Here is an 11,419-nt window from a genome sequence, read left to right on the forward strand (position 1 = left end):
TAGCATGTCAGAGAGAGTGGAAGAGACACACACCCATACACATTTTGTGAGAGACAGTGTATGTGTGGCTTTCTTTCTGACATAGACATACACACACTGTGTGTGGGTGTGTCTTTGTGTCTGAGAGAGAATGTGTTGTCAGTGTTTGTGCCAATAAAGTTTCTGCAATCTAAAAAAAATCTGTGACTGAGCATGAGTGTGTGTCTGACACTAGTTGGCAGTATCATTACTTGCAAGTGGTTCAGGAGCCAAACTGGGAATCCAGGATATATCTCTATAAGAGATATAAGCAGATGTATATGGGGCCCAACCGATTTGCATGAATGGAACGGGGCCTGCAGCTCTGCTCACCCCTGGCTCAACTTCTTAGTAACTTTGGAAAGACAAAGTTTATTTTGGAGATATTTTGGCTCAATTCTGCCAGGTTCCGTGGTCAACTTTGCGTGCTTTTAAGACCTGTTGACACATGCTGCAGGGAAAGTGCATGAGGGCATCTGATACCTTGTAGGCCAGTTTTGAAAAAATCCCATGGGCTGATATTTCCCTGCAATCAGCTCCTACCCTGAAACTGAGTTGGTGGAGAGATTTAATGGAACCTTAAAGCATATGTTAAAAACTTTTGTGGAATCAGGAGACCAAGACCAGAAAAGGTATTTCTCCTAGGACAAACAGGATGGTAGTCCTTATACATGGGTGACATCATTGGATGGAGCCCAGCATGGAAAAACTTATGTCAAAAGTTTCTGGAACTTTGACTGTGCACACTGAGCTTGCTGCAGTTACACAATGTTAGGTTCTATCTTAGGAGTTACCAGCCAGGAAAGAGATCTAGGTATCATAGTGGATAATACATTGAAATCATCAGCCCAGTGTGCAGTGGCAATCAAAAAGCAAATAAAATGTTAGGAATTAAGAAGGGAATGGAAAATAAAACGGAGGATTCCTAATGCCTCTGTATCGCTCCATGGTGAGAACGCACCTTGAATACTGTGTGCAGTTCTGGTCACCGCAGCTCAAAAAGGTTATAGCTGAACTAGAGAGAGTGCAGAGAAGGGCAATCAAAATGATAAAGGGCATGGAACGGCTGCCCTATGAGGAAAGGCTAAAGAAGTTAGGGCTGTTCAGTTTGGAGAAGAGACGACTGAGAGAGGATATGAAAGAAGTGTACAAAATCATGAAAGGACTTGAACAAGTTAATGTAAATCAGTTGTTTACTCTCTCAGATAATAGGAGGACAGGGGGCACTCCATGAGGTTAGCAAGTAGCTCATTTAAAAAAAATTGAAGAAAATTATTTTTCACTCAGTGCATAGTTAAGCTCTGGAATTCATTGCCAAAGGATATAATTACAGCAGTTGGTGTAAATGGGTTTAAAAAGGGTTTGGATAAGTTCCTATAGGATAAATCCATAAACTGCTATGATGGTGATTAATAAGCAATAGTAGCTTGTGATCTATCTAATGTTTGGGTACTTGCCAGGTACTTGTGACTTGCATTGGCCATTGTTGGTAACAGGATACCGGACTTGATGGACCCTTGATCTGACCCAGTATGGCATATCTTATGTTCAAGCATGCCCTAAACCATGCATCCACGTGGGGTCCCTCTTCAGTCTTTATTTTCCACTGAGCTTTCGCTTCACGGTTAAGTGAGCTCTTGGTTTTTCGTCAGGAAATTGGCTTGGAAATATTTTTCACCAAACATTTTCGGTTTTATGCGTGTTTCATCGATGCCAGATCCCTCCTGGTTCCCCTTAAACTCCAGTCAGGTTTTTCGCAGTTTGGTAAGTTTATTTTCGATTCCATTCGCTCCTTGGCGGTGGTGCCTCTGCCCGCTGGCGTCCACTGCACGCCATCACAATCTCTTGTTTTTTTTCCCCTTTTTGTCATGGCCTTGTCTGGTTTCTGTTGATACCTCCAGTGTCAGAGGACCATATCCATCATGGACCCCCTTGAGGTGTGTATCCTCTGCCTGGGTGTGTCACATGACATCCGGGGTTGCCGCTTCTGCGCCCAGTTGACCCCTAAGAGACATCGAGCTCAACTCAAGATGGAGAAACTCTTTGGGTCAAGGAAGTCCAAGCCATCAGCATCTGCACCAGTGGACACTGAGCCATCAACATTGGTGGGGCCGTCGGTTCTGTCGATGCCGCCTGTGGATAGGGGCGCCAGAGACCAGCCCTTGTCAGTCCCTTCCAGGTTGAGGACATTGGGTTCATCAGCATCCTCGGAGCACCGAGGGAGCATCAGCACTGGTCACCTTCAAGGCACAGTGCCAGGGTCGAGAAGGCATTGGCTCATGCTATGATACCGCCGAAGTGACTCCGTAGCGAGGAGTGCCCATCCTCCATCAATGTTGGGGGTCTGCGATGGTCTCCACCGATCCTGGTGCAGGTCGCTGGTCCACATCGGGGATCTGAGGAAGATGTGGGCACCCCTCCTGCCTCCCAGTTGGTTTTAGCATCGGCAACTTTCGAGGAGGAGTTGGAGTACAGAGTCCAGCTGGTGGTGGAGCAGCCGTTGCAGGGCATCAAGCTGGTGGCACCGATGGTGCCTGTGCTGTCCCTACTGGAACAGCTCAATGTGCTTATTAGTGTGTTACCGACCCAGTTGGCATTGGTTTCCGGGAGGCCATCGATGCCCGGCGGGGCACCGATGCTTCCCCCAACTGATTTGGTGCTTGTTGCTGGTTCCTCTGATGGGGAAGCTCCATCATGGCTAGCAGGGACACTAAGGCCTGCAGCCCCCTGTACAGCTGTGCTGGGACCAGCACCAATGCCTATGCATCTGCACGAAGGCCAAACATCTAGGGCCCCATCCCTTGTGGATTACAGTAAGGATGAGGCCCCATATGACCTCTGGGGGATGACCCGTCTCCTCCAGAAGAACGAAGGAGGTCTCCACCAGAGGACTGACCTTCGCAAATTTTGTGCAGGCGATGGCCAAGGCCATCCCTTTTCAGTTAATGATGAAAGAGTACGCCAGACACAAAATGCTGGAAATCCTCCAGTTCGTGGAGACTCCTAAAGAGATTGTGGCAGTCCCAGTGAACGAGATCTTTAAGGAGTTGCTGCTGAGTATCCCGGGAACACCCTCTCATGGTACCTCCTGTAAACAGGAAGGCGGATGGGGTTTATTTCGTCTAACAGGCTACCGGATTCGAGAAGTGTCAGCTGTCACACCAAACCTGTTCTCAAGATGGCCAAGTGCTCTTGGACCTATGCCTCGGCACCCCCGGGGAAGGATCCCAGAGCCATGGAACTCTTGGGAGGAAAGTTTTCCAGGGGGCCATGCTTTATTGCCTGTATTGCCTCTTATTAGCTCTAATTGAGCCGATACTTGCACAACCTCTGGAAGCAGGTGCAGGAAGTAGCCAAGTGGCTGCCTCAACAGCAGCAAGACACCTTATTGCTGGTGCATCAGGGCCTGGAGTGTGGAAAACAGGATCAGTCAAACTATGATGTTTTTGAGACAGCATCGAGAGTGTCTGCAGCAGGAATCGGTACCCGCAGAATGGCATGGCTACAGGCCTCTGATCTCTGACCAGAGGTTCAGGAAAGACTTGCTGACTTGCAGTGCACAGGAGAGAATCTCTTTGGAGATAAGACGAGGGATGCGGTGGCCCAGTTACAGGATCACCATGAGGTCTTCCAGCACTCTCCGCCAACATTTCAGACCCGCCCTCCTCAGCCAGGAGATCTGCGAGGCAGGGTTAGAGGAAGTCTTTCTACTCCCAGAGGGAAGTACTAACCTCCGACCCCTCGCTCCCATTTGCAGAGGGTGAGCTCCCACAGCTGTCCCAGGCAGCAGAGAGCTCCCAAACCTCAGTTAAATCCCAGGATGGGGTTTTGACTAGATCATAGGGAGCATGAGCCAGCCACCTGTACATGAGATGTTGGACTCTCCAGTCGGGGGCAGGCTACAATTCTTTGTGGATTGGTGGCCCAGAATATCCTTGGACCAGTGAGTTCTGTCCATCCTCCATCAAGGGTATCAATTGAACCTATTGGGTGTCCTGCCAAATTTTCCTCCTTGTTCATTTTGGGGGCCAGTAGTGCATCAGGAGGTACTGTTGAAGGAACTCTCTGCCCTCTTAACGGCCAGAGCGGTCAAACCTGTCCCACCAAGGCAAAGAGGGCAGGGATTCTACTCCCAGTACTTCCTGATTCCAAAAAGAACAAGTTTATCAAAAAAGAAAAGTTCAGAATGGTTTCCCTGGGCACCCTGATTCCCCTCCTGCAAAAAGGGGATTGGCTATGCTCCCTTGATTTAAAGGACTCACATTCAGATCTTCTCAAATCACAGGAAGTATCTCAGATTTGTGGTGGGAAAACAGCACTTCCAGTACAAAGTGTTGCAGTTTAGGCTAGCGTCGGCCCCACTTGTCTTCACAAAATGCCTGGCCATGGTGGGAGTGCACCTCGCAGGCTGGGAGTGCATATTTTCCCTTACTTGGACGATTGGCTGGTCAAGAGACCTCTCAGGCAGGGTCCATGACAACTGACTGGTCAAGAGACCTCTCAAGCAGGGTCCATGGCGATCTAGGTGTTGGAATCACTAGTGTTTGTCATCAACTACCCAAAGTCCCATCTCAGCCCATCACCTCAATTGGACTTCATAGGAGCCCTGCAAGGCATAACTCAGGAAAAAGCCTTCCTGCTGCGATCCAAGGCTGTCACCTTGGCATCCATAGCAGTGGTGATTCAACAGAGCCAGCAGGTGTCAACTCAGCACATGTTGAGGCTGTGGGGCCATATGGCTGCAATCGTCCATGTTACTCCCTTGGCATGCTTACATATGCGCAGAGCACAACAGACCCTGAGCACAGTGGCACCAGGCCACTCAGAGCCTGCGTCCCAAATTGTCCTAACCACGGATACATCCAACTTTGGTAGGGAGCTCATGTAGAGAGACTCTGCACCCAGGGCTTATAGTCTCCCCAGAAAGCACGCGGTCAAATCAACTTCCTGGAACTCCGGGCTATCAGGTACGCACTATGGGCTTTCAGCAATAGGCTGCTCAACAAAAGTGTCCTGATCCAGATAAGTTGTGATGATGTATGTCAACAAGCAGGGAGGCACAGGGTCATACCTCCTGTGTCAGGAAGCGGTCCAGATCTGGTCCTGGGGCCTGTCTCACAGGATGATACTCAGGGCCATGTATCTGACCAGGACAGAGAACATGATAGTAGACAGACTGAGTCGTCCCTTCAGACCCCATGAGTGGACCAGGAGGTGGTGAACCGGATCTTCCGCCTCTGGGGAAACCCATATATGGACTTGTTGCATCCCCCTGCAACAAGAAGGTGACTCAGTTCTGCACCCTGTCAGATGGCAAATCAGCCTTGTATGCCTTTTCTCACCACTGGGGCAAGGGTCTTCTGTATGCATATTCTCTGGTGACGCAGACTCTCTTGAAGCTTCGCGAGGACTGAGGGACTATGATCTTCATAGCTCTTCATTGACCGAGACAGATCTAGTTTCCACTCCTTTGGGAGTTGTCCATCTGAGACTGATCAAGCTGGGGACTTCCCCAGAGCTCATCATGCAAGATCAGGGCATGCTGCAATATCCCAACCTCTAAGCTCTCTCACAGCTACTCAGTATCTCTGGGGCTGTATCTCGGGTCCTTGTGGCTTCCAGAAAGACTTCCAGTAGAAAGTCCTATGGACTGAAGTGGAGGAGGTTTTCTGTGTGGTGTGAGCAGAAGGCCCTAGATCCGTTCTCCTGTCCCACACAAAAACTGCTTCCTATACCTATCAAAGGCTGGCTTGAAGGCCAACTCCATTACAGTTCATCTCCTTGCAATTGGCGTACCAAGGTGTAGATGGTACGCCCATCTCTGTATGCTTCATGCGGGGTCTACTTCAGTTGAAGCCTCCTGCTGTGTCTTGGGATCTCAACGTGGTGCTCGCTCAGCTGATGAAAGTTCACTTTGAGCTGCTGCACTCCTGTGACCTGAAGTACCCGACCTGGAAGGTCATATTTTTGTTGGCGGTATCTTCAGCGCACAGGGTCAGCGAGCTCCAGGCCTTAGTGACTTATCCACTTTATACCAAGTTTTATTATGACAGGATGGTCTTGTGAACGCACCCTAAATTCCTGCTTAAGGTGGTGATGGGAGGAGGAATAGCCTAGTGGTTAGAGCAGTGAGCTACGAACCAGGAGACCAGGGTTCAAGTCCCGCTGTCGCTCCTTGTGACCTTGGGCAAGTCACTTTACCCTCCATTGCCTCATTTACAAACTTAAATTGTAAGCCCTCTGGGGATAGGGAAGTACCTAAGTACCTGAATGTAAACCGATGTGATATCTCAGATCGAATGTCGGTATATATATTAAAAAAATTAATAAAAATAATAATAAATCTTAACCAGTCAATCATCCTGCCAATATTCTTTCCCAGGCCCCATTCACACAAAGGGAAATGGGCCCTGCACAGTTTGGATTGCAAGAGAGTCTTAGCCTTCTATCTGGAGCAGACAGAAGCCCATAGACAGTCCACCCAACTTTTTATTTCTTTTGTACAGGAATAAGTTGGGAGGAGTTGTTGTCAAACAGACATTATCCAATTGGCTAGCAGACTGCATCTCCTCCTGTTATGCCTAGACAGGACTACATCTTGGGAATCATGTCAAGGCTCATTCTGTCAGAGCTATGGCAACATCAGTGGCCCACTTGCGAGCAGTTCCTGTGGAGCAGATCTGCAAGGCTGTGACGTGGAGTTTTCGCCACACATTTGCATCTCACTACTGTCTGAATAGGGATGGTCAAACGTGACAGTAGGTTCGACCAGTCTGTCTTTTGGAATCTCTTCAAGGTGTGTAAAATCCAACTCTACCTGCCTAGGGCCCATTGTTTGAGTTCAGGCTTTCTCTCACTTTGTTTCCAACAGCACTGTGGTTGTTGTGCCTGTTGGCACCTGATTGGTGCTTGTTGGTCCCCTTTTGTGTTAGGGAGCAGCCTGTATCTAGGGATTCACCCATGTGTGAGGACTACCATCCTGCTTGTCCTAGGAGAAAGCAGAGTAGCTTACTTGTAACAGGTGATTTCGTAGGACGACAGGATGTTAGTTCTCCTGAAACCTGCTCGCCAACCTGTGGAGTTGGATTTCTTCTGTTTTTTTATTGTAATCGTGATTCTATGTAACGAGACTGAACAGGGACCCCCACGTAGATATGTGGTTTAGGGCATGCTTAGTATGCACAGTCAATGTTTCAGAAACTTTGACATAAGTTCTCCGTGCGGGGCTCCATCTGATGATGACACCCATGTGTGAGGAGTAACGTAGGAAAGCACCTAGGTAAGCAACTCTGCTTTACCCTATGTATTTGCATACAGAGAAGTACTCCAGGAATCTATGGGATTTTCCCCATTCAAATTGTTTTTACCTGCATAGGCATGTATATTTAGCTTATGTTTATAGTATAATATAAATGTTGTTTCTTGTATCCACTTTGGATTTTATATTAGAAACAAAGTTTTGGAGCACACTATATCCTAAACATTACTTTTATTCATTAGCACGGTCTGCTGTCCTCAAATGCAAGTTAATATTGTATACATTTTTGTTGAGCTGGGGTATTCACAGCAAGATAATTCACAATGCCTAATTATGTGCCTCTAGATGAGAAACCTTCGTTTATCAGACTTTATGGAGTCCCTGAAGAAGATAAAGCGCAGTGTGAGCCCTCAGACACTGGAAGCATATATCCGCTGGAACAAGGATTTTGGCGACACCACAGTTTGAACCACAGCTCTCCTCAAGCCAAGGGCAGCAGTGGGGGAAACTGCCACAGTGCAGAGAGCATCATGTACCTTTCCAGTAGTTGATCCAGATTGCTGGATTGTACTCTTAAATTTATGGAACTTTACATATCTTTGGGTTTTGGTTTTTTTTTTTGTTGTTTTTTTTTAATGAAAGGAATCTATGTACTAAAACTTGAAAAACTGAACACTTGCAAAAATAAAATAAAGTATACAATGTGAATAGAAGAATTTGTTGACCAAGGCCTCTTTGCCCTTAAAGTAAGGATTTACTCACAGGGTGCTTATAAAGTAGAGCAGGGTCTCTTAAAACAGGTCTTTGGGCTCTCCCCATTCAGTCAGGTTTTCTCTCATGAATATGCATGAGATTTATTTGTATGCACTACTTCCTATGTATGCAGATATTTTTCAAGCATATTCATGAGAGAGATCCTGAAAACCAGACTGGCTAGGAGTAGCCCAAGGACCAGTTTAAGCACCTCTGAAGTAGAGCACACTAGTAAGGGGAATCTATTTCTGAAGAAACCTCAGTCTTAATGTACAACCTAGAGAGACTGACTGCCTTGCCTGAGCATTAGTTTAAAAAAGCTGTAGAGTTTTAAACTTGGTCTCCAGAGTTGCTAGGACATCCATTTTGAACATAGTAGCTACAACCATGTGTGATATTGGCACAATTCTGTTTTACAGAATGGGGCAGGCAAACTCACTTCTGGATGCTTCAGTGCTGGGCATGAATTTCATAAGTCCAGTGGCTTCAGAACTGAGTTTAAAGTTTGTTTAGCAATAGTTTTCTTTTTAAGCTAATGACTAGCCAGGCATTCAGTAATTCTAAGCTAAATCTAGTTTGCTGTTTTCTAGCAGACTAGATTTTCCTTTTAAAACCAAGGGTGTGAGAGAATCCTTAGCCGTGTATTCTTGGCAAGAACTGTAATTTTATATTTAAATGCAGATGTAAGTAGTAGTTGGACAGTAGAAAAACCTGTGCCTTAAGTTTCTTTTCTATTTGATTTGCATGTGTCTTTGGTAATTCACCAACATTTTTCCTGTTAACAATTAACTTGTAATTTGAATTTGATAATTTTTGTATCTTTTCAGGGTTGTGATTGATTGTTCCTATTCATTATGTGCCAAATGGAACATATCTTGATACAAGAGAAAAAGATGGGAACGTTTGGTTGTTAGTATTATTTATAAACAGAATGCATACAAAGTGAAGCAGCTGGCCTGTTTTATTACTTTGTCCATACATTACTCGTACACTATAACATGTACAAAAATCAAGAGTAGAAACCTAATAGATTCATGATTCCAAAAGGCATATGGTATATTGAAAACCACTCTTCACGTGTAGCAGATATACTATTTTTTTTACTCTTCCAATAAGAGTATGGGAGTAAATTTTAAGATTGTGTGCCTAAGTGCTAAGTCTGTGGGTAATTTTTACCCATGGACTTTGTACTAATTTTCAAAATGAAAGTATTAATATATTCATATATGTATTCATATACTTTCATTTTGAAAATTACCCAAGGAAAGTATCTGCACACACTAATTTGTACAGGTACTTTTCACAACAGACTTTTTTAAAATTCAAATGTATGCGCATTCTTCCAAACCTACCCCCAGAAATGCCTCGCTCTATTGCAGGTAAAAGTATACACATAGAGACTCTCTATTTATGTTTGTCCACATATAGGGCAAGCAGTTGTCTAAAAACACATTTCTGTGGGTAAAGCACTGTTTTATCTGTGGAAATGACTTCTAAAATTACCTTCTGTTTGTAAAATTGCTTTTGTAAAATTGTCATCTTATTCTAGATTTGCATGCATTACCTCCATTGCTTGCAAATTTATCTCATGCATATTCATTGGGAATATCCTGAAAACCTGACTGTCTGGGGGTCCTCCAAAACAGGTTTAGGACCCTCTGTTATAGATCATCAACAGAACAGCTAGAAGATACTCTGGGTCTTTTGATCAAAATTAAGTATTTCTTCAAGGACAAGCAGGATGGTAGTCCTCACACGGGAAACATTTCAGTCTCTTCTTTTCTGCAAAGTTTTGTCGCCTCGCGGTCAAGGAGCTCACGCTTCTTTTTGTAATTTTTGAGGGGTTTTTTCCTGTCCATACATCGCATAGGGTCCCTCGCTTCTTTTTCGGGTCCTTCCCTGTGATCTGGTAAGTCCAGTATTCGTCGACCATTGACAGCGCACTGCATACTTTTTCCAATGGCAATGCCGGTGCCCCTGGACCATGTCCATCACAGAGCCCTATGAGGTCTGAGTTCTCTGCCTGAGGGCATCCCACGATGTCCACGGTTGTGACCTCTGTGCCTAGATGACCCCCAAGGGTCGTCGGGCACGTCTCAATAAAATGGAAAAATTATTTGGGTCCAAAAAATTGGATCCGTCTTCAGCCTTGGGACCTCCACCCCGCTCGGGAAGGAAGTCCTGATCTCAACCTTGCTGGGATCGCCCCCTCCACTATTCCTCGGCCCTGAACTAGGTGCCAGGGACCAGTTTAAAATGTATCGCTGACCATATCTCCCGAAGAACCTTTCACCCCAATTGACTGTCCTACACTGTTATTGTTTTTACATTTAAATTATCATATTGCATGTTACTCATATTGCATGTTGCCCCTTTGTACGCCCCTTCGTACACCACGAGTTTGAACAGGAGGACAAGCACTACCAATACTCCAAGAAACATGGCCATGTTAGCTGACGAAAGAGCTACACACTCAATACAATTATGCCTAAACAAAGATAAATATGGAAATAGCAAAAGGGAAAAACTCAGACCACCATACTATAAAGGAAATTAGGGATGTGAATCCAAATAACCTAGTTCAGATAAAAAGAACAAACAATATCAAAATGAACAGCATACTGATGATTACTTTCCTACTAGTCCATGCACAATCAGTGACCAAGAAATTCCCTATCATCACAGACATGCTTTATGACATTAAACCTAATTTCATAGCAATAACAGAATCCTGGCTTAAAAAAAATCAAATAGCAAACAAAAACTACAATGTATTTTCAATCCCTAGATTAAATAAAAGAGGTGGTGTGGTAAATTTTGAATGGAAGTATTGAGGCTTCTACCCTTAGCAGAATTTAAAACCAGGGAATCCTGCCTGGATAAAATATCCCACTTCCACTTCTATTTCCCTACCCTTTCTGCCTTGAGACAAAAAGTTTACTTTCAGGGGTGTGTTCGAATCTACCACAGAAATTTTTTATTAACCTTTAATTCTTGCAGCACATCATGCATAAATAAACCAGTCAGTTTATTGTAAAAATATTTTCTTTATTTCACAGATACAGAAAGGCATGAATAAATATCTCTAAATGACTAAGAATCACTTTTATGTTCAAATCTTAATTTTACCAGAGTATATCCTACAATCAATGCAAGAACCATTAAAAAAGTGATTGAAATTATTAATATCAGATAAATGTCTATTAATGTCATCTTTTTAGAAATTAATACATTTCTAATACATCTGCCAATGTAGAAACAATAGCAATTTAAAGGTTCTCATATACTTGAATAAAAATTATATTTACCAATTTATCTGAAGCACCCCGCTCTGTGTCTCTCTCAATCACGTGCGAAGAAAGTCTAAGTAGCACCTCTCCCTCTCCCTCA

General features: G+C 44.6%; 1 protein-coding gene across 2 annotated transcripts in view; it reads left to right on the forward strand.

Annotated features, from left to right (window-relative positions):
• The window catches only part of SPAST (spastin), a 367,367-nt gene extending 358,391 nt beyond the window's left edge, over positions 1-8,976 (forward strand). For both annotated transcript variants that reach the window (XM_029593916.1, XM_029593915.1), the window contains one exon: positions 7,622-8,976. In XM_029593916.1, the coding sequence (XP_029449776.1) occupies positions 7,622-7,744 (123 nt within the window). In that variant the 3' untranslated portion in view covers positions 7,745-8,976. The remainder of the gene's footprint in view (positions 1-7,621) is intronic.
• Positions 8,977-11,419: the final 2,443 nt, after the last annotated feature.

The sequence above is a fragment of the Rhinatrema bivittatum genome, chromosome 3 (genome assembly GCF_901001135.1).
Source record: "Rhinatrema bivittatum chromosome 3, aRhiBiv1.1, whole genome shotgun sequence".
NCBI classification, from domain to species: Eukaryota; Metazoa; Chordata; class Amphibia; order Gymnophiona; family Rhinatrematidae; genus Rhinatrema; species Rhinatrema bivittatum.